This window comes from Ixodes scapularis, unplaced genomic scaffold (genome assembly GCF_016920785.2).
Source record: "Ixodes scapularis isolate PalLabHiFi unplaced genomic scaffold, ASM1692078v2 PGA_scaffold6__148_contigs__length_123643588, whole genome shotgun sequence".
NCBI lineage: Eukaryota > Metazoa > Arthropoda > Arachnida > Ixodida > Ixodidae > Ixodes > Ixodes scapularis.
This window is the reverse complement of record NW_024609881.1, coordinates 96,648,778-96,669,671: the sequence shown is the minus strand read 5'-3', so window position 1 is coordinate 96,669,671 and position 20,894 is coordinate 96,648,778. Positions and strand designations below refer to the sequence as shown.

General features: G+C 46.8%; 1 protein-coding gene across 1 annotated transcript; it reads right to left on the bottom strand.

Moving 5' to 3' along the window:
- Window positions 1–5,257: 5,257 nt before the first annotated feature.
- Window positions 5,258–20,391, bottom strand: LOC115328676 (RING finger protein 151-like). Its single transcript, XM_042294855.1, has 3 exons — window positions 20,214–20,391; window positions 11,570–11,822; window positions 5,258–5,265 (listed from the first exon to the last, which is right to left on the bottom strand). The coding sequence occupies exons 1-3, from the start codon at window positions 20,319–20,321 to the stop codon at window positions 5,258–5,260; spliced, it is 369 nt and encodes a 122-aa protein (XP_042150789.1). The 5' UTR covers window positions 20,322–20,391.
- Between the last annotated feature and the right edge of the window lie 503 nt (window positions 20,392–20,894).

Genomic DNA, 20,894 nt, shown 5'->3' with positions numbered 1-20,894 from the left:
GCGGAAACATTCATTAGTTTTCCTTAATAACAGATGCAGAAAAAATAAAGGAGAGAGACAGCTGTCGATATCTCCCCAACTCGCAATTTAACAAGCGGCCACGTGATCTGACGCTAATTATAGGCCGCCAGTGTTCATCACAGTCATGCCCTAGGCAGATAGGGTTTGGAAAGCAAAAGCTTGTGCTGAGCTTCAGATATTGTTAGAGTAAAGCTATTAATTATCATATTTAATTGACATGAGCCGTTACCCGAATGTTTGGCGATGCTGATTGTCATGAGCCCGAGCACTCGAGTAGGGATTATGAAAATCGCTTACGTCATGGTGTCACGTGACTCTCGGTGCGAAATCGGTATGTCATGTTACGTCATGCTGTCAACAAGGTTAATACATCTAATGACTTCCTTAAATTAAATGAGGTTGACGCAGTGAGTCACGTGACGTCACGAGGTCACGTGACATTACTTGACAACGTGTAGTGACACCATGACGTCACGTGACACATGGTTAATCATAGTGCCAATACAGGGGTGCCACGAAAACCTACAATTTATCATTCATTGTAATTCTGTATATGACGATTTGATCAATACATATAAATACAGCCGCCAATTTTTTATTCCCATATGTTTATTTTGTGATACTAACAAAAAAGAAAAAAAGAAATAGTACCTTGAACCGTTTTGAACCGGTTACCGTTATATTTTTTTCGGTTCGGTTCCGGTTCAGTTCCAAGATGGCGGCGAAGATTTCGGTTCGGTTCAGTTCCGGTTCGGCTAAAAATAACGGTTCTGTTCCGGTTTTCGGTTCGGTTCGGTTCCGGTTCGACACCCTGGGCGTGAGGGCAGTGAGTGGCGTAAGGGCGGTGAGTGGCGTGAGGGCGGTGAGTGGCGTGAGGGCGGTGAGGGCCGTGAGGACGGTGAGGGCGGTGAGGGCGGTGAGTGGCGTGAGGGCTATGAGTACGTGAGGGCCGTGAGGGCGGTGAGGGCCGTGAGGGCGGTGAGTGCGTGAGGCCCCCTTCAGATCGAGCATCTTTCTCAGCAATTTTGGTGTTAATAGCGGGTTGTTCTCTAGCTTTCCCTAGATCTACACGAATTGCTGAGATCGGGGCCGGCTCGAAATAAGCAAGCAACTCGGAGCAATTCGAATACGTTTGAAGCGGCTGCATCCAATCAGGGACCCAAAATTTCCACGTGATACCTCGTGCCGGTGATGATGACACCGAAAGACTTGGTTCTGGTTTGAAATCGATCGTTTTTTGGAAATAAACTGTTTCAGGAAGAAGCATTAGTATTCTTAACGAGGTTTAAATGCATAAAAACACGTTTATAACGCGTAATTGTGTCTATATAGTGCAAGAAAAATAAAATTTTATGATGACGATGGCAAATTGCAGCAATTGGTTGCTGCGTGTGATCGCGGGCGGCCCGTGTTGCTGGTGTTGCGACGAAAAGTTTCTGGGCGAAATCGGCCTATCTGAAGCTGGCCTGAGTGGCGTGAGGGCCATGAGTGCGTGAGGGGTGTGAGGGCCGCAAGGGCGGTGAGGGGCGTGAGGGCGGTGAGTGGCGTGAGGGCGGCGAGTGGCGTGAGGGCGGTGAGGGCCGTGAGGGCGATGAGGGCGGTGAGTGGCGTGAGGGCTATGAGTGCGTGAGGGCCGTGAGGGCGGTGAAGGCGGTGAGGGCCGTGAGGGCGGTGAGTGGCGTGAGGGCCATGAGTGAGTGAGAGGCGTGAGGGCCGTGAGGGGCGTGAGGGCGGTGAGTGCATGAGGGCCGTCAGGTTCAGTGAGGGTGAGTGAAGGGCTGAAGGTGAGTGTGATTGTGGGGGTGAGGGTGAGTGAGGGGTTGAAGGTGAGTGTGACTGTGAGGGTGAGTGAGGGGCTGAAGGTGAGTGTAGCTGTGAGGGTGAGGGTGAGTGAGGGGCTTAGGTCAGTGTAGCTGTGAGGGTGAGTGAGGGCGACCTAAAATGCCGACCTCTGCTCAGAAGGAGATGCCGGTGAGAGCAGAAAGACCGAGGGTCCATGCCAGAGGCCTGCAGCATCAAAAGGAGAAAAAAAAAAGGGAAAGAAGGAGGACTGGGAAATCCCTATAGTGAGTCGTGGCCGACACCGCGGAAGCCCCAAAACCAGCCAGCGGCGCAGGCGCCCCACTGCACCCTACAGTCAGTGGTCACGTAGGGCGCTCTGCAACACCAACCTGCTCGATGGTCCGCAGCCTCCGCCACAACCCACCCCAGGGCAAACCGGGATGCTACATTACACTTTCGGTTCATTCAGCACGCAGGCGTCTGGCGATGGCACTGCAGAACGTCCTACATTCATCTTTATTTGTGGCGAGATTGTCCGTCAGTTCAACAGGGCAGTGAGCGCCATAGGTCTACTGACCGCACCAGGAAAGAGCCTCTATGACGCTCTGTGCGAGATAGAAGGGGCTGTAGGGTCCCTGTACGGGTTTTCCGCACTTGCAAAAGAGGCAGCGATTTTTCGTCACATTGGAGAACGAGAGCCAGGAGTCGCATCGAGGAGACTTTCCGACGAGTGGACAATGGGGTCCAGTGAACCGCGCGCAGCCGTTGGGCTGTTCCGATATCCCGATAAGGGGGTACCAGCGGGGACTGCTGGCGAAGGCTGGCGTATGCTGCTCGTCGCTGAACACTCTCCAGAGCAGCTACTAAGTGTACTTGCGCAGAATTCAATAACTATTTTTGTCCTTCAACGCAACGAACCGGACCTGTACCGGCACCATGGAACGCTGACTCGGCTCTTCCCCTCCAAAACTGTATGACAACTTCAATTTTACTTTTGATATATTTTTTTTCTTTCCTTCTTTCGACTGTGTGTACGTCCTGTGCGCCCTTCCCTTACTTTTGAATTATTTTATATAAAATACTGTTCTTAACGTCGGCATGCTTTGCTCTCAATTCCTCCTGCCTCTCAGGATGTCTATCGCCAAGGTGTGGTCCTAACACCTGGACAGCGGTCCAAGTCAAATTCTAAATTTGTTTGTTTCAATGGGATCTTTAACATCCGAACCTGTGACAAACTGGCGTCCGCGACAGGACCTGCTGTCCACTGTGACGATCTATCCTGAGAGGAGGAGGGTGAGCGAGTGAGTTGGCCACGCCGTAGGGAGCGCGTTGTGAGGCTGACGCCGTTGCGGGAGCACACAACCCGGCTTACCGATCGGGAGCAGAGGAGAGGTTTCAGAGTCAGACTATCCAGCAAAGGGTCCGCGCGATTTCAGCCATGGTGCTCCACGAGCTAATGGCCTGCGGAAAAGAACTCGGGCTCAAGGGTTCGGCCCTGAGGGAATGGGTGGACCAAGAGAGAGAGAATACGAGAGCCGCGAGAGCGCAAGAGCAAGAGAGGAGTGTCAAAGCGGAACACCGAACCCTAGAGCTGAGGATCAGGCTGCAAGAATTACAGAACGCGTAGCCGATCCCTGTTACCAGTAGCTCCGCCGAAAACGGGACCGGGACAACACTATAGAAGAGTCCTCAGCGTTGGCTGCCCACCTTCGACGAGAAGAAAGACGACCTTGATGCCTACCTGATGCGCCTTGAGAGACTAGCGAGCGGGCAGATGTGGCCTCGCGAACACTGGGCCACAGCGCTTAGCGTATGCTTGGCAGGGGAGGCACTTGGAGTCTTTTCTAGGCTAACCCCGGAGGATTCTGTCCAATACGATAACGTAAAGAAAGCGCTCCTGCAGAGGTTTCGGTTAACTGCGGACGGCTTCCGAGACAAGTTTAGAAGTGCTAAGCCGGAAAAAGGGAAAACCGGTACACAATATGCGGCGAGGTTGTCTAGCCTGTTTGACCGTTGGTTCGACCTGTCCGGGACGGCGAAGGATTTTGCCGCCTTACAGAATTTGCTGCTCACAGAGCAGTTCGTTCGGAGCGTTCCGTCAAAAATGTCGCTTTTCTTAAGAGAAAGAAAGAGCAAACAGCTAGGCGAAATGGCTGACCTCGCAGACCGCTATCTGGAGGCCCAAGAACAGGAGCCGGCCAGGAGAGAGGAGGCTACACCAGAGTCTGCGGCAAGTGAATCTCGACCGACATCGAACGGTCAACAGTACAAGGCCAGTAAACTTCTTAGAAAATGTTTTCTTTGCGGCAGAAGTGGACACCTAGCGGCACAGTGCAAAAGCGGTCAGAAACCGAGCAGCCAAGCTGGGACCTGCCGAAGTTGCGAAAAGTTCGGTCACACGTCCAGTCAATGTTGGAATCGGGACGGAAAATCTCAAGTTTCCTGTGTTCAAGCAAGCAGGGACGAGCTGGACGCAGTATCCGGTCATGTGAAAGGTGGCTATGTCGAGCTAAGGGACGGCACCAAGGTGCCAGTGGTAAACGCAGTGTCCGGGACTTCTCGCCTGATGGGGGACATGCCTGTAGCTGCCGGAAAACTACACGGAGAAGCTGTCACTGTTTTGCGTGACACAGGCTGCAACACTGTCGTAGTGCGCCGAAGCCTCGTACCAGACGACAAACTGACCGGAACGTCGAGTCTCGTGTACTTGGTGGACGGGACTGCGAGGGTCTTGCCTGAGGCCAGGGTGCATGTTGAGACTCCTTTCTACAGTGGGAACCTCGCGGCTCAGTGTATGGAGAACCCTTTATATGACCTGATTTTGGGTAACCCCTTAACGTGCACGCTGAGAGCGAACCGGAAGCTGGCTGGTATAGAGCGGAGAAAACTGAAGTAGGATTGCCTCACGATGGGAAGCAAGATGTAGAGATTCGTGCCACCGCAGCCATGGTAACAAGGTCCCAGAGACAGGCGGCAAAGAACGCAACCCCGCTGAAAGTGCCCATAATTGAAGGTGCACCTGCGAAACCCGAGGAACTTGCGACACTACAAAAAGAAGACAGCAGTCTAAAGGGGCTCTTCGACCGTGTCGGAAAGATAGCCAACTGCAGAAACTCGGAGGACACAGAAGAGTTTGTCATGCACCGGGGACTGTTGCACCGAGTTTTTCGGACATCAGAGCGGGAATTCTGCCAGTTGGTGCTCCCTAGGAACTTACGAGACGGAGTGCTTTGTATGGCTCATGACGGCATTCCGGCTGGACACTAAGGGGCAGAGAAAACCGCACTCCGTATCGTCAGCGAGTTTTACTGGCCCGGACTCCAGGCGGGCGTCAAACGATTTGTCAGATCGTGTGACAAGCTCCAAGACAACGAGCAGTTATTTCTTGCATCTGCATCGGCACATCAGTGGAGGGAGGAGAGTGCGATAGAATCGGCTCGTCTTCAGGCGGAGTTCAATCGCCTGGAAGAGATGATAGCACTTCTGAAAGCTGAGGAGGACCTACAAAAAAGTGCTGATAAGGCATTTGAGGTTTTCACAGCACAAAGTGAAAGCTCCCAAAGGAGGGACGCTTTGGTGCCGACAAGTGTCAACGGTTTCAATCCATAGGTAAAGATTGGTGGGCAGATGAGAGGCGCGGATGCGTCCTTTGGAGATTAAGAATTCTATCCCAGATCGACTACGGAAGCTGAAGCTTCAGGACTGACGAACCCAGGGGACACTGAGGTGCACCCCGTGGTTGTAGATAGAAATCCTAAGAAAAGCACAACGAGTGCTAGGAGAGGGAAGCATGAATGCATGAATCTATGGATAAAAAAATTAAGCGTGAGCTTCGTTTGAAATGTAAGTCAAACGCGCAAAGAATGTTGCTCAGGCAGCGCAAAAAAACGGTCATCAGGCGACGAGACCGCTCGCCGGTCAGAGACCGCCATGCAGTGGAAAGTTCATCCAAAAGACAGAGCACGTGCTATGCTAACGTGAAAATCTGGATCATCTGGAATGGGAGAGATCATGCGAAGTTTACCTTTAATTCTGAGATCTGGTTGAGAGTCACAGTAAGCGGGGAAGACAGAAGGCCAAGGCTTGGAGGTTAGATGAGTAATCAGTGAATTGCATATCTCATCGAAAGATTAAGACTGGGTTCTCTCGTAACCGGTTGTGCTAATTACTCGGAAAATATTTTTTTTGTTTTCGCTTTCGTAAGTTCGTGAATTTTTGTTATGGTATTGCAAAACTGAGTGTTATCGTTGCTTGTCAAACTTTCGGATTGCTGATGTGTTACGCAAAGACATTTGAAAAGCGAATCGGAGTTTCTCGATAGCTGGGTCACGAAGTGATTTTTGATACATTCGAATCTGTGTGGGTACCTAAGTGAAGTGTCTTCTGTTTGGTCTAGAATTAGTGTGTACTGAGAAAGCTGTAGAGTGAGTTAGTTCTTTAGCAGAGTTCAAACTGTTTCTTTTTATGTGGATTATGAATATATTTTGAATGGTTGGGGTAAATTACTGTTACTGATTGCATTGTTTCAGGACGTGCTTGAGGAATAGCAGTGGTAAAACGTGAAGAGATAGTGCGCATTGAATTTTGTGATTTTTTTTTTTTTTAATATTCCTGCGTGAATATTTTTTGAAATAAGGGGTAGTGTCACAGAATTCAATAACTACTTTTGTCCTTCAACGGTTATGGTGTTGTCCGTTCCCGTGTATGTGAGTTAGGTGCGCGAGCGCCGAGGACAGGAGCGCGGGCTTAGAATTTTTGTTTTCGTGCGAGATCGGAGGAAGAGAAAAAAAAAAGATGGGATCCCGGGCGCGGGAGGGTTATGGATCACAAACCGCGGAGCACACTCTAAGAAAAAATGAAGGAAAAAAGTAGCAACGGCGCGTCTTCCTCCCTTCTACCGACGCGCCCCCAAGCGGACACAAGTGGAGGAACGAAACGTTTTTCTCCTTCTCCAGGCAGACGGCAGAAAGCTTTCACCCTCCCGACTCATCGTCTTTCGGTTTCGTTTTTCCAGCAGGTCGCGCACGTTGTTTAATAAATAGCTGTTGAGTTGATTGAGCTTCAGCGGCAGCGAAGGCCGCCTGTATTTCCGTCTTCCAGTCTAAACGTGCAGAACGTTTCGGTTGCATTGACGTTTTTATCACTAATTTTATCAAATGAGCAAACGAAGCCGCTAGAAACAGCGATGTTCCGGAGCAGTGCCAGCAGCGCCACGTACACTGGGGGATGGCCGTCTTTGGATTGCAGGCATGGAGAATAGAAGGGTAGGAGAGGGCATGACGTCAGCCGCGTAGCCTCCACAAGCCATGCTCCCTTGACGCCTCGCCTCTTTCGCATTTTCCTTCTTACTCTCACCACATCACGTGACCGTAGCTAGCCTTCGTCTAGAGCCATTGCCCTTCGCTAGCTGTGGTGTACTAGAATACACCACAGCTAGCATTCGATCTGATAAAACCTACCGGACGGAGCGCGCGCAAGCCTGCAAGGATTCTCCTACAATCAACCATTTATCTCGCACGTGACATGTCACGCGCTCCAATCGCCAGACAGATCTGCGGTCACGCTGGGCACAAAATCGTTTTAACTTTTTATGACTAGGCTGGGTATCGGTTGTCCCTGTTTAACATCGCAGTGCTGTCGACGAGAAGACTGAGTAACTGCTTTCGAAACGGAAGTTTCTGTACCTGCGGGGGGAATCTGGCTTCGGAAATAAACACACTTCGCGCAAAGCTCGTGTTACGCTTTTATTTGCAGCTCCTCTCGTCCCGTACCATAGACGTACTCACTGAGCTCGATTTCCTCGATTGAGGTCCGCCATAATAAGGTGCAGGCGACGGAAGAACTAGTTGATCCCCTGCTTCAGGGACGAAAGTTTCTCCCTTTCTAAAGGAACATAGGTTACAAGACCGTCCCTCCCCTTAGGAAGGACTATCGATACCTTTTTTTCAAAGAGTGCATGCCTGATGTGGCGTCACGATACGACCAGCCCTGCATAGCGAAACTTGGCGTGAAGTTTTGTATTGATGTTAATAATTGATTTCACAAATATTGGGGCGTCTTTTGATCAGAAAAATATCACATCTGACTATATGTGGGCTCTCTCTACGTCACCAGCGCAAAAACTCAGTAACTTCAGGTTATCTTTGGACAATCCCTTTAAGAGTGAACTGAGTATGTATCCAGATCCTGTTTCGAGGCTTCAGGTGTCGTTCCTGAACACTGTGGCAAACCCATTTCATAGGAAGTTTTCCTATGTCGTTTTAGCCGCCACGCAACGCTCTCCGCAACCAGCTACTAGATACGGAACTTTGCAGACAAGCATGCGCTATAGCGGGCTCTCCGTTGCAGAGAGAGCAGCGGAGGGAGAAAAACGGTCTACAAAAGCTACCCTTCAGTTTATTTTAACGGTTCAGGCTCCGGTTACGGTTCATGTAAAAAAAAAAAAGGAGTTTTAGTAGACTGTTTTGATATCTCCGGAGTGATTGAAACGATCCACTAAAAACTCCGTAGTGTGTCATTATCTGGTATTGAGGAGTTTCAGCGACGGTGTCACCACCCTGGCGGCCGGTTGCCGAAAGAGAACGAGGGGGATAGGTTCGCTGGGCGTTGGCTTTGTTTTAATGCGTTGGCCGCGAACGTAGGCTTATAAACTTCGGCAGCAAGAATATTGCGCGGCTCTAATGTTCCCGTAGGAGCAACAGAGGTGACACGGTCTGCTACGACTAGGTACGACCACCCGCCGCAGCGATGCAGGCGTCGAAGGAGCGCTACCTGTGTACTACGCAGTCAGTCGCCGTCGCAGGTCGTTTGGCATTCAGGGCTTTCCGTCCCGGGTTCTTCGCTTGTTGGAACCGAGTATTATTTCCCGTGCTTATGTATGTGCTCAGTGACTGGATATGGACCTCATAGAGCGGTTCTTCAAACTCAACAGCGACTCCAAGCTGACGGCGGAGGGGCTTGCAGCAACGCTTTCGGTTGGTGCACGGGTGCGACTACACGGATAAATTTTAAGATTGCTGCTAGCAAGGTGGGCCATAGTTGCTTTATGTTGACACGATTTTGAGTGTAAGTACTCCGTGCAAAGGCGAATCTATCGCGTTTCTAATCCACCTTTGTTTTTGTTGTTGTTTCTAGCACCCACGACCGACTGCTAAGCAAATGCTTCTGTACCGATCACGGAGTGAATGACTTCGGCCTTACATTGCGGTACGCCCAATAAAAAGTCATATTCGTTCAGAGAGAAAACTTCCCTTTCGGGTGACCTTCTGATTGGTAATTTCTCCTGTACTTAAGTGCTTTAATCAACACACTCGATTAAGTTTGCTTCCCTGGTTAGGACATTTTTGTGCCACATGCGGCACTAATGCTTGGCACGATTTATGCCACTGGTGGTATTGTGAATTGGTTTACTTCCAAAGCTAACATTGTGACGGGTGGGACCATCCAATTTGCTAAAAATGTGATATGGAAATTTTGTTGCATAACTAGCGTTTTACGTTTAAGATTGATAAGAAACATGCTCATGTGATGGTGCATGTCTACAGCATAAGCTTTGCAGATCCAGAATGGATGTGCTATAGGCTACAGCCTCAAGATATTTAATGGACCAAATTCGTGATTATACGGCAAAACATATTGTGGTGGAAAACTGTGAGTTTTGATCGTGACCGTTGGTGTGCTGTTGGCAAATTAGGCAACAGCACACCTTTTCCCTGACCATCTGGCTACAAGGGACATTGCATCTAGATGTGCTTAAACAGCTTTATTTCAAGGTTCAGTGGACCCCTCCGCATCATTACGGGAAGGCAGCCTCAAGCCACAACAAACAGCAGTGAATATTCAATGCATAATAACCGGCACCAGTGTCTAGGCGTATAGTCCGCAGAAGCCAATTTGAGCCTAAAAATGTTTTTGTTTTGTTTAGATAGTTTGCATTTGGTGTATAATCCGCAGGGCCCGATTTCCGCGCCCAGTGCATAGTCCGCCAAGCTGGTGCGTTGCGTCTTCATGCTTTTTTTTTCCTGGGTTGCATTTTCTTCAGAAGTTCTTCGTCGAACACTATTGAGCCTGAAGAACTGCTCTCGAGGCCCATATCCAGCCACTGAGCACACACAGGCACAGAAAATAACACTCGGTGCCAAGTACAAACGCAGCATCGGGGCGGAAAGCCGTGAATGCCAAACGAGCGGCGTCGGGTGACGGCGACTGACTGCGTTGCGCCCGTTCGACGCCTGCATCGCTGCGGTGGGTGGTCGTAGCTAGTCGTAGCGAGATGATCTTCACTTCAAGCAAGAAATCTTGCCATACCATAGTCAAGATATGTGTGCAAGTGTTCGACGACGAGGGCTCTCTCACATTGGTGCAGTTGTCATCAAAAAAGGTACATATCAACAATGTTGCGAGTTTGAGGCTGAAACTATGACGCATACTTATCTAAACCTAAATTTATCGGTCTGCGGCTGCAAACATTTTCATTGACGTTGCTTAGATGATGCAACCGTTGAGGCCTCGCATTAAATGGTGTTGCGAACTCTTCGGTTGTGTATGAAAACCTCATTTTGCCCTAATAAATACATTTAAAAAGGACACGTGTCTTCTGCTGATACATATCTTCCAATTTACAATACAGAGGCAAACGGAAAATCAACTGCGTACATCTACCACATAGCATAAGCACCTTTTGCCATTCATTCTTGAGCACACTCAAATATCAGCTTAGGTTGCTCTTGTTTTAGAAGCTTTGCCCTGTTCTGTAAAAAAGAAAACAGTTAACGAAGCTTTACGTTCATTTTTTTCGCATTTAATACAGACTTGTTTGTCAGCAGATCACACACAGCAGATATCACCGTGGCACATACAATTCGAATGACCGATGAGACTATTGATATTACAATAAAGCTCTCCACAAGAGCCAAAACGAGGCTTGTAGGGTGCACAAGCACATCGAAATGAGATTGGCGCTTCCGGGGCTTGTTTACATTATGTGTAAAAACAGGACGATCGGCGACAAGCTGATCGCAATATAACACCAAGGGTACTGATGTTTCGATACACGGAACGCAGGATAAAGACCTCAATCGTCCCTAGTATGCTGTAGTTGTCATACTTTCCATCCAACCGCTTTTTAGCACAATTAAGTTTTAACTAGAACAACCGAAGAGTTCGAAACACCTTTTAATGCGACACCTGAATGGTTACATCACCTAAGCAACGTCAACAAAAATGTGTGTAGCCGCAGACCGATAAGTTTAGTTTTAGATAAAGTATGCGTCATAGTTCAACGCGCGAACATTGTTGATATGTACCTTTCTTTGGACCCGCGTACATTCGGTTCAACTTGATGACAGCTGCACCAGCGTGAGAGCTCACGTCGAACACTTGCACACATATCTTGAATATGGCAAGATTTCTTGCCTTCGACTGGCTTGAACACTTCATCTGTAGCACCGCGGTAGGTCTTGGTTGAAACGATGATCGTCTTGCACACGGCAACAAACAGAGAACGACACGCTTTGTTTTATTTATACGCTACCGGTCTAGGGGCGTCGCAAATCTATCCCCCTCTTGTCCGTCATGTTGGATCAATCGGAGCGCCCCCTATACTCGCTGAAACTCCTCAATTGTTATCAGATGTATTGGAACAATCTGTTAAAACCCCATTATAAACTCCATTCCAATTACAATTACAAAAAAAAAAAAACGCTCCTCAGCAGTTTTTGATTTAGGCTACGGTTTGAGTCCCTGCAGTGTAAACAGAGTTGCTTGCCTCGAAGTCGGAGCTTCAGCATACAGCTGTGATTCTTCAGCTGGCCCGCAGACATTTCCGCGCCACAGCCCAGTTCGCAGGTCAACATCCGGTGCGGGCACGTCTTGACGTGGTCCTCGAGGGTGCGGCGAGGGCAGCGGTGCTGGCACGGGTCGTGAGGGCACGGCACCTCTTTGAACTCGCACACGCCCAGGTGCGTCGTGTAAACGCTCGCGGCAACTCTGGCACTGCACCCAGGACTGCGACACTTCACCTGTGGCCGGAAGGACGACGAGGCTTTAAAGAGACCAGGAAAAAGAAGCCGGCGATGCGATGCCAGATGATTTCACTAAAGCCCTGCACGGAAAAAGTTTGATCATCCGCATCCGCGGACTTTGTATGAGTACCCGAACCGCGTCTGCAATATTCTTAACTTATTGTATCCTCATCAGGTCCGCATCCGCATATTTTATATCCGCATCTGACCCGCAATCCGCGCATTCATGTTTAAACGTACAAAAAAAAAAAAAAAGACGTGAATGAGAAGAACGGTGATGTGATTGGCCTAAGCCATTTTGGAGCACCTTTCGGAGCAGCCAGAATAATGTTTTGGAGCAGCAAATGTGGTCTTTGGAGCAACCAAAATATCGTTTTGGAGCAGCAAAAGTGGCTCTTGGAGCAGCTAAGACAGTATTTCGGAGCAGCAAAAGTGGCTTTCGGAGCATATATTCTTAGGAAAACAAAAATATTCGTCTTAAGTGCTGTTCAAACGAAGGGCACTTTGTGTTATGTTGCGTTCTGATGTGACGCGTTGTGAAGGAACTTGCTGTTTGTGTTTTTACTGTAAAGACATCCCACAAACAAGCGTACAGTGGGTGTAGGCATTGCCGAGCAATTCCGAAAAACCGCCTGCCACCGTTTTACTGGTTCCCGACATGCCAGATTTTCGTCAAAAGTAAGCAAACGTAAAACAATGGATTGCAAGCGTCCCGGCTGGTGCCTCTGTCGTTCAATCATGTTCGCATGCACGTGAAGGAAACTTCAGCAGGCTTGCAGTTGCGCGTGCGTCGTCGCGCGAGCGGAGACAACGGCTGTTGGATCAAAACTGAAACCATGCCACTCTGCACCGTCACCAAATGATTACCAAAATTGTCTGCAAAATGTAACTGTCGAGAATACGACAAAAAACAGTCCAGCGGCGCGGGTGACAGGCCGGCGAACACGGTACAAGCTAAACAAGCACACGCACACGCACGCACGCACACAAACACACACGCACACACACACACACACGAGAATCTGAGCGCATCGTTGCAACACATCGCAAGCCAAGGTCAAAAAGTTCTAGCTTTCTGCAACGACTAAACTCGAGACAAACAAGCGCGCTGTGCGCGTTCAGTGTGCAGACATTGCCGTCTTTGTTTTGGCTCACTTCTCTTCAGCAACTTTCTTTCGCAATAGACTCTTCACGTACCGGGGTCCCTCTTGGAAGAAAGCCCACCGAGAGAAACCTAGGTAATCAATACTTTGACACAGCAGTCTTAGAGTTAGAGGGATTTTTGTAGTAACGTAGAATTTAAACAAGAACAGCAATGTTGATGAACATGCGGCGGTACTTAGTTTCATTTTAGAAAGCGCCATATCTGCAGCGACATGGGGACGGCAAGACCCGACGTCGCGCGACCACGGTGACTGGAAGGGAGGGACCAAATATAGTTTCCCCAAGCCGTTGCTTTCAGGAGTGAGTGCTTCAGCTCAAAAAGTAACCCCCGCCGCGCAAAAACGTGGTTTCATTTCACAGCACGGCCGCGTGGCTGGTACCCGGCAGGCTAGTGTCGGAGCCGCCGCACACACCCACCGTCTATCGTTGAAAATATTAAAAAAAAAAAGGCGCGACATGCACGACGAGAGCGCGAAACGTGAGACGGTGGCAAAACCATGCAAGACGGGATGGACAATTGACGCAGGGTACTTTGTGTCGGGCGGTAGCTTGCGCCAGATAACACACGCATGCTCAATTACGGTACTCAGTTTAATTTCGGTTTTGAAAGGCGACTGACATTATTATTATTATTATTTTTTTTTTGCGCAGACTTGGCGCAGATTACCCATATTTTGGCAAAATGTTGCAGGATGTAGCAGGGTTAGCCCCTTGGCGCAATTTGGCACAAGTGGCAAAGCAATCACATCACTGCAAGAAGAAAAAAAGCACTTTATAACTTATCAGCCGTTTGCTTATCTTTGTACAAACAACTCTTAGAGTCATAATACAGTAAAAGTATTCTTATCGGTTTTCTTCCATCTTCCGAAATATGCGCTAAAAATATATTTTTTAAACAGTTATTTTAAGCAGTGCATATTTTATAAACATTAAAATTTATAAGAGACAGTCTAGTAACTTCGTGTTATTTTATTTAAACCAAATAATTAAAAAAGCGGGATTTAAACCAAATAATAATAATAAAAAAATATCAATGTTTTTCTGTACTGCAGTTCTTGTGATGAAAACGAGTATAAGCGCTTCTTTCGTCGCCGAAGCATAATCAGCTTGTTCGTTTGCTTCGTAGACGTAGTCGCCTCTTCGGCAAACAAATTAAGTCAACCCTGATGGAATTCTGATGATTCACCTCAGGGAGATGGAAAAAAAGATCAGAGTAGTGCAACCTAGGTTTTGACCTGACTTACATGGAGGAAGGACATAAAGTAATTCAGGTATTGCCAGGGTTAATGTATGCAGACAGCATTGTATTTGTATCAGAAACTCGTGACAAACTACAGGAACTGATCAGGATTTGCAGCAGGGAAGGGGTCAGTTTAGGCCTAAATTCCAGTAGGGGTAAGTCAGGTATAATAGTTTTCAACTACGAGAAGGGGGAACCCCTGAAAATACAGGACACAGTGACAGAACACGTAGAAAAGTACAAATATCTTGGAGTATAGTTAAATGAGGGAAGAAAGCATGTGATCAGGACATGAACATATTGTAATAAAAAAGGGGAAACGGGATTCAGGTATTATGAAACACAAGGCACTCTGGAACTATAATAGATACGAAGTCGTTAGGGGTGTATAGAAAGGAGTCATTGTGCCAGGAATGACATTTGGGAATGCGGTATTGAGTATGAGGTGAGAAATCCAGGCAGGATAGAGGTATAGCAAAGGACTGTGGGTAGGTTGGCATTGGGGGCACATGAGAATACACCAAATGAGGGAGTCCCGAAGCGATCAGTAAAGTAAACATTGAACAAAGACTAGCTGAATTGAGGATACGCGGTGGGAACGGAAAGTGTACAAGTATCTACATATAAAAAGTCTACATCAGGGGTGGCCAAGCTGCGAATCGTGAGCCGCATGCGACTCTTCGGCTCGCGGCTCCCTACCGTATACCCCCAAAAACTCTAAATACTAAGTGGACAAACCGAACCCGCAAGCCGAGATTTAAATACATTTAACGAGATGGGGCCGATCATATTAGTAGAAAATGGAGTAAAGGAAACTGAGAGGAAATGGGTAGAGAGAATGCAGGGGAAATCAGCTTTAGCAATATACAGGGCACAAAAGCAAGAAATAAAGAAGAAACAGTTGTTTGATAATTCACTGGGGAGCTCATTGCTGTTTGAAGCTAGAACTGGGGTGTTAAGAACGAAAACATATAGGGCTGAATTGCAGGAAATAGACACTATGCGACGTATGCAACCGCGAAAGGGAAACTATAGAACATGTCATTTTAAGGTGACGGCGCTTCGTCCCACCCTCTTGGGGGGCGGAGATGACTACGGATTTGGAGGGGTCACTGAGATTTGCACACACAGATGGACGAATGGATAGGGGAAAAAAGTGCAGTATCTAGGGAGGGGTGAAAATACAGATAAAAATAAGCAATGGGAACACTCTAGAGAGGGGGGGGGGGGGGAATTGTGTTAGAAGAAAAGTTATACATATCTTTAAAAAAACAAAAAAAAAAAACAAGGGATGACGAAACGTTAGGCTAGGTGGCGCAAGCTGCCGCCCGTTACAAAGGGTAGAGCCATTACCATCCATCCATCCATCCATCACCTGCCCCATACCTGCCCAGAGAAGCCATGTCACATTCTTGAACCACGTGAACGTAATAACACTGATGAACGCTCATATTCTATAGGCTCATATACATGCTCGCCATTCTCGCAAGCTACGCACTACGCCGCTGCTCTCATCTTCACGCCTTCTAACCTGCTTCTTGCTCCTATTGGCGGTGTGTGCGAGCTACAGGGGACGCTTCTCTAGCTATCATCATCATCGTTCGTGACGTCACGGGTAGGACAGACGGGGACAGGCCGCACAAATCTAGGATTCGTCAGCTCGCTTCATGCGATGTTTGGATAACGCGCGGCAAAGCGTTTCACGCATTGTGTTTATTTGGTGAAGTGATATTTGCACGAAGACATTTTACCAAAGCTCGAAACCGCACGTGGCACGCGCGCAGTCTTGCCAACAAACACTTTTAGCGCTGAGGAGTCGAAGCGTTTGGATGATGGTGTGCTGTTCTTTAACCCAGTTCAAAGAAGCTGATGAAAATATAATTTTCATCAGCTTCTTTGCTGAAATTATATGAAAATAGAATTTCATCAGGATCAAACTAATCTGGACAGCACTCTACAGAAAATTGGGTCATGGTGCCAAGAATAGGGGATGGTAATTAATATTGACAAAACTGTACTTCTAAGGATATCAAAAAAGAAAAATTTTCTACCTTATGTATACACAGTTAGCGGGTCTCCTTTAAGAGAAGTGAATAGCTATAAATATTTGGATGTAAGAATTGAAAATAACTTAAAATGGGGGAGCCACGTTTACAACATCTGCTGTTCTGCTAAGCGTACATCAGGATACTTGAAAAGGAATTCTAGATATGAGTGCCAAGCTTATGGTCTACAAAACAGTCTTACGACCAGTATTAGAGTACGCAAATGTAATATAGGACCCCCATCAGAAAAATCACATTCAAAAATTAGAGAACGTACAAAGACTTTCAGCTCGATATATACTATCCAGATATAGACGAACCGACTCTGTCACTGGCATGTTGAAACAGCTTGACCTTATACCACTTTCCGAGCGTCGCAGGAATGAAGACTAAAGTATATTTTTATAATGCATCATGGTTTTTTTAACATTGAATACACCCTGTATTTTAAACCCCGTATAACTCGCATTCTAAGAAATAGCCATTCTAAAATAATCCAGCCTTTTCAAAGTAGAGTTATGTATTTCACTGTTCTCTCTTTCCTAAAACAATAGATGAATGGAACCTTCTAGCGCATTAAATTGTAAACTCAAGTTCCCCTACAGAGTTTTTAAATAATTTGAAGCGCTTGCAGAACTAGTTTGTTCATTGTTAATATTTAGTGGTGCATGCCGTTTGCTAGTTTAATAATGTTGTCTTTGTAATATCATTGCAAATTATACTTGTTGATGCGGTGTTTCTCGTTTTCCTGCTGCTGTTTATTTCTGTACATTTTTACACTCTCCTGTAATGTATGCGGTGTTCTTGTTTTGCTGCTGTTGTTTATTACCGTTCATTTTTTTTTTACCTTCTCCTGTAATGACCCCGAGAGGGGTTAACAGTATCTTGAAATAAAAAATTAATATTTGCAACGCTTTATCCCAATACATATACAACGGTCAATAGCGTGTATTTTTTTATTATAATTCGGGGCAAAATAAAACTGAGGAAAGAATGCCTCATTAAATTGAAAATAGGAAAGCGAAATTCAAGAACCTCTCGCGGGTGTAGTAAAGACTTCAGTGAAAGCGACTCCGTGTATCCTGTTGCTCCCAATGTGTTTTGTGAGTGCTGGTCTTTTATTAGTTCCAAGTTCCCTTTTTTTTTAATTTTGTAAACCAGTAGACGAACATTTCCTCAAAATAACTGGCAGGAAGAAGCTGTGGCTGGCTTGCGGAGTCGTTTCAACTTAACTACTGCTTATTCACCCGGTTGACGCGGAACGTGCGAGACCCCCTCGCGATCGAAGTCTTGAATCTAATAAGTTGGTGACACTTTAGCGTCTTAGAAAATGAGGAATACACCTGCTATGAATTAGTGATGTGATTGGCCCAAGGTGTTTTGGAGCACCTTTTGGAGCAGCCAATACGGGGTTTTGGAGCAGCAAAAATCGCCTTTGGAGCAGGTAAAACAGTGTTTTGGAGCAACAAAAGTTGCTTTTGGAGCAGCCAAAACAGTGTTTCGGAGCAGCAAAAGTGGCTTTTGGAGCAGATATTCTTAGAAAAATAAACATATTTGTTTTAAGTGCTGGACGAACGAAGGACACTTCGCTCGCCGCAATAGACAAATATGATCAAGTTCGGCCACCTGGGAGTCTTTCAACATGTAGCTGAAATGCCAATGACATGACACATTTCGCAATGCTTCAGTTAAATTATGCATATATATGTGCCTTTATAGATAAATTAGAACGAAACTGCACATATTAAAATTTATTTGAAAATGACCAGCTTATTAGTAGATATCACAGCATTAGGTTCACTACAGTAGCTATATAATATAATAAATGGAAGCTATCTCCGACTGATGAAACACGTAACTACTGCACTGCAATGCGAAATTGTATACAAGACAAAGGTGCATTAAAACTACCGGGCGCTTTTCTTTTTGCTTTTCAAAACTTTCTACAAGGCTGCTGCAAGCCTCGCTTTGCCTTTGGCTAGTAATGAATTACCACTTTCAAAGTCTCCAAAGAAACATTGAGACATCCCACAAGTGACCAGTGCTGTGGCCGTTGCCGAGCAATTCCGAAAAACCGCTTGCCACCGTTTTACTGGTTCCCGACGTGCCAGATTTTCGTCAAAAGTAAGCAAACATAAAAAAATGGGTTGCAAGCGTCCCGACTGGTGCCTCTGTCGTGCAGTCATGTTCGCATGCACATGAGGGCAACTTCGGCAGTTTGCATTTGCACGTACTTCGTCGCGCGAGCGTAGATGGCTGTTCGATCGAAACATACACCATGCCACTCCACCCCGTCGCCAACTGGTTCCTAAAATTGTATGCAAAATGTAATTGTCCAGCATACGACAAAAAAAAAGTCCAGCGGCAAGTGCTTGACCGGCCAGCAGGCGAGGTACAAGCTAAACACACCGAAAAAAAACAAAAAACCTGATCGAGTCAGGTCAAAAAAAGACATCGCGAGTCAGGGTCAAATATGTGCTTGGAGCGCTTTGTACGACGACTGAAGCACTGAAGCGTCAACACACGCCCACGTCTATCGTTGAAATAGTTTTTAAAAAGACGCGAGACGAGACAAACGAACGACGAGAGCGTGAAACGAGAGGTGGCGAGAAAAACTATGCAAGACCGGATGGACGATTGATACAGGGTACTTTCTGCTGGGCGGCCGTTTGCGCTACCTAGCTCATGCATGCTCAATTACGGTACTCAGTTTAGTTTCAGTTTTGAAAGACGACCAAAATTGGTCTTTTGGCGCAGGCTTGGCGCAGATTACCCATATTTTGGCAAAATGTAGCAGGATGTAACAGGGTTCGCCTCTTGGCGCAGTTTGGCGCAATTAGCGCAGCAATCCCATCACTGGAATTACCACCATTTTTATGTTTCATTTTTGCAGACCCAAATGCGCATAATGCGTGATGCGCTGCTCAGTGAGCGATTTTAAATTTGTAAACAATTCTTTGTAGAAATGCGATAGAACAGATTAATCAACCTCCTGAACTTGCCGGGCCATGGCCGACAATTTAATAATTTATGAAAATTTCTGCTTTTTTTTCGAGCGGAGGACGCGATGTGACAAACTTTTTATGCCACGAATTCGACTCGGGAAGAGCTAAGCGTCAGTTGCTGGCGAGCATTTGCTCGGCAGCAACTGTCGAGTCAGGCTTGGATAGAAGCGTCGGTATCGGCAAACTCAATTAAGCTAAAACAAGTGTGCGGCGCTTTGCATGCACAGCTAAGAAGACAGCACATCATTTGCTCTGGTGAATGCAAAACCTTTTTCTAAAGCAGCCTCCACAGAGCCGAAAAAAACAAGAGTCAGAGAGGCTGTGGATAGATAGCCCCGACGCACGCCGCACAAGCTGTTATGTAATAATGTGAAGCTCCAGGCTTCTTTTTTTTTTTGCATAAATAAACAGTTTTAATCTGCATAGATGCGAACTAACATGGCAACTCCGTGCTTCGACATAGCACATGGTCTGCATGCATTCTACCAGCTGCGTCACAGGAGGGTGCCCGCGAGGTGGCGCCACCAAAACATCTCGTCGCCAATAGTGAGTCGAAACATAGGATTCCATTAATGACGTCGGCGATGTCGAAGGCTCCGTCGTCTCGAAACGCGGGTGGGAAATTAGGAAGCTGAAGGCTGAAGCAGACTGAATGAGCCAAGTGGCGAGTGCACGCAAGAGATGGTCGGAGATGCGCCACCGTGCTGCCAGGGGCACTGGCAGATATGTGAACGATACATGGAGAGGCGATGCAGACTATGACACCGACCCTTCAAACATGGCGGCCTTCTCCACGAAACTGACGCATTGTTTACAAAACAAATTGATCAAATTGCCTTATGTATGCAACATGCTTAATCTAACCACTAATAGTTTATGGCACGGTTTCTTTATTAAATTCAATATAGAACTAAGATAATGACTCGGCACACACCTTGACATTTCCTACCATGTTCCGGATAAGTGGATGGGCGGGCACGAGGGAGGCAGCCTGCACAGACACCCGGCACAGGGGACAGGTGCTGTTTGTGCTCAGCCACATCGTGATGCAGCCCTTGCAGAAGACGTGACGGCAGCGGCACTCCACCGGTACTCGCAGCAAAGCACGGCAGATGGCGCAGGTCAGCTCCTCGTCCAGTGGAAGGTCGCAGTCCTCCCGGAATATTTCTAAAAGTATTGTAAAATCCCTTGAGAAAATTCGCATTCCGCAATTTAAGTGCTCTCGGACCGCTTGCTATTCGTCTCATTCTGAATAATTTCTTCAGTTAACTGTTTTATTTGAGAGGTAATACAATTCTCTTTCCTCTGCTATAACTTGTTTTGTCTTGTTTTAGGTTGATTATAGCATTGCGAATAGGGAGGCGCAAACTCTCACTTGCTCCACTAGTTCCCATTTCGTGAAAAGACCATTATAGATAACACGAGTTTATGATGCTGTCTCGTTAGGAAGATATGACCAGAAGTGAACAAGGGCTTTAAAAAAAATTTTTACTTCTTTTTATACAGCTTCCTAAAATCACAAATTTCCAGCACGAATATTTTCTCGATTATATATGATAGGCTTAACTACACTTTTAGTTCTTGGCACTTTTTATATTCACGAAAATTTTCAAAC

Excerpts from the sequence above, each read along its gene's own strand:
- LOC115328676 (XM_042294855.1), bottom strand. The coding sequence starts at position 20,321 with ATGTGGCTGAGCACAAACAGCACCTGTCCCCTGTGCCGGGTGTCTGTG. Across the intron at positions 11,823-20,213 it reads ACATGGTAGGAAATGTCAAG|GTGAAGTGTCGCAGTCCTGG; the intron begins GTGTGTGCCGAG and ends TTCCGGCCACAG.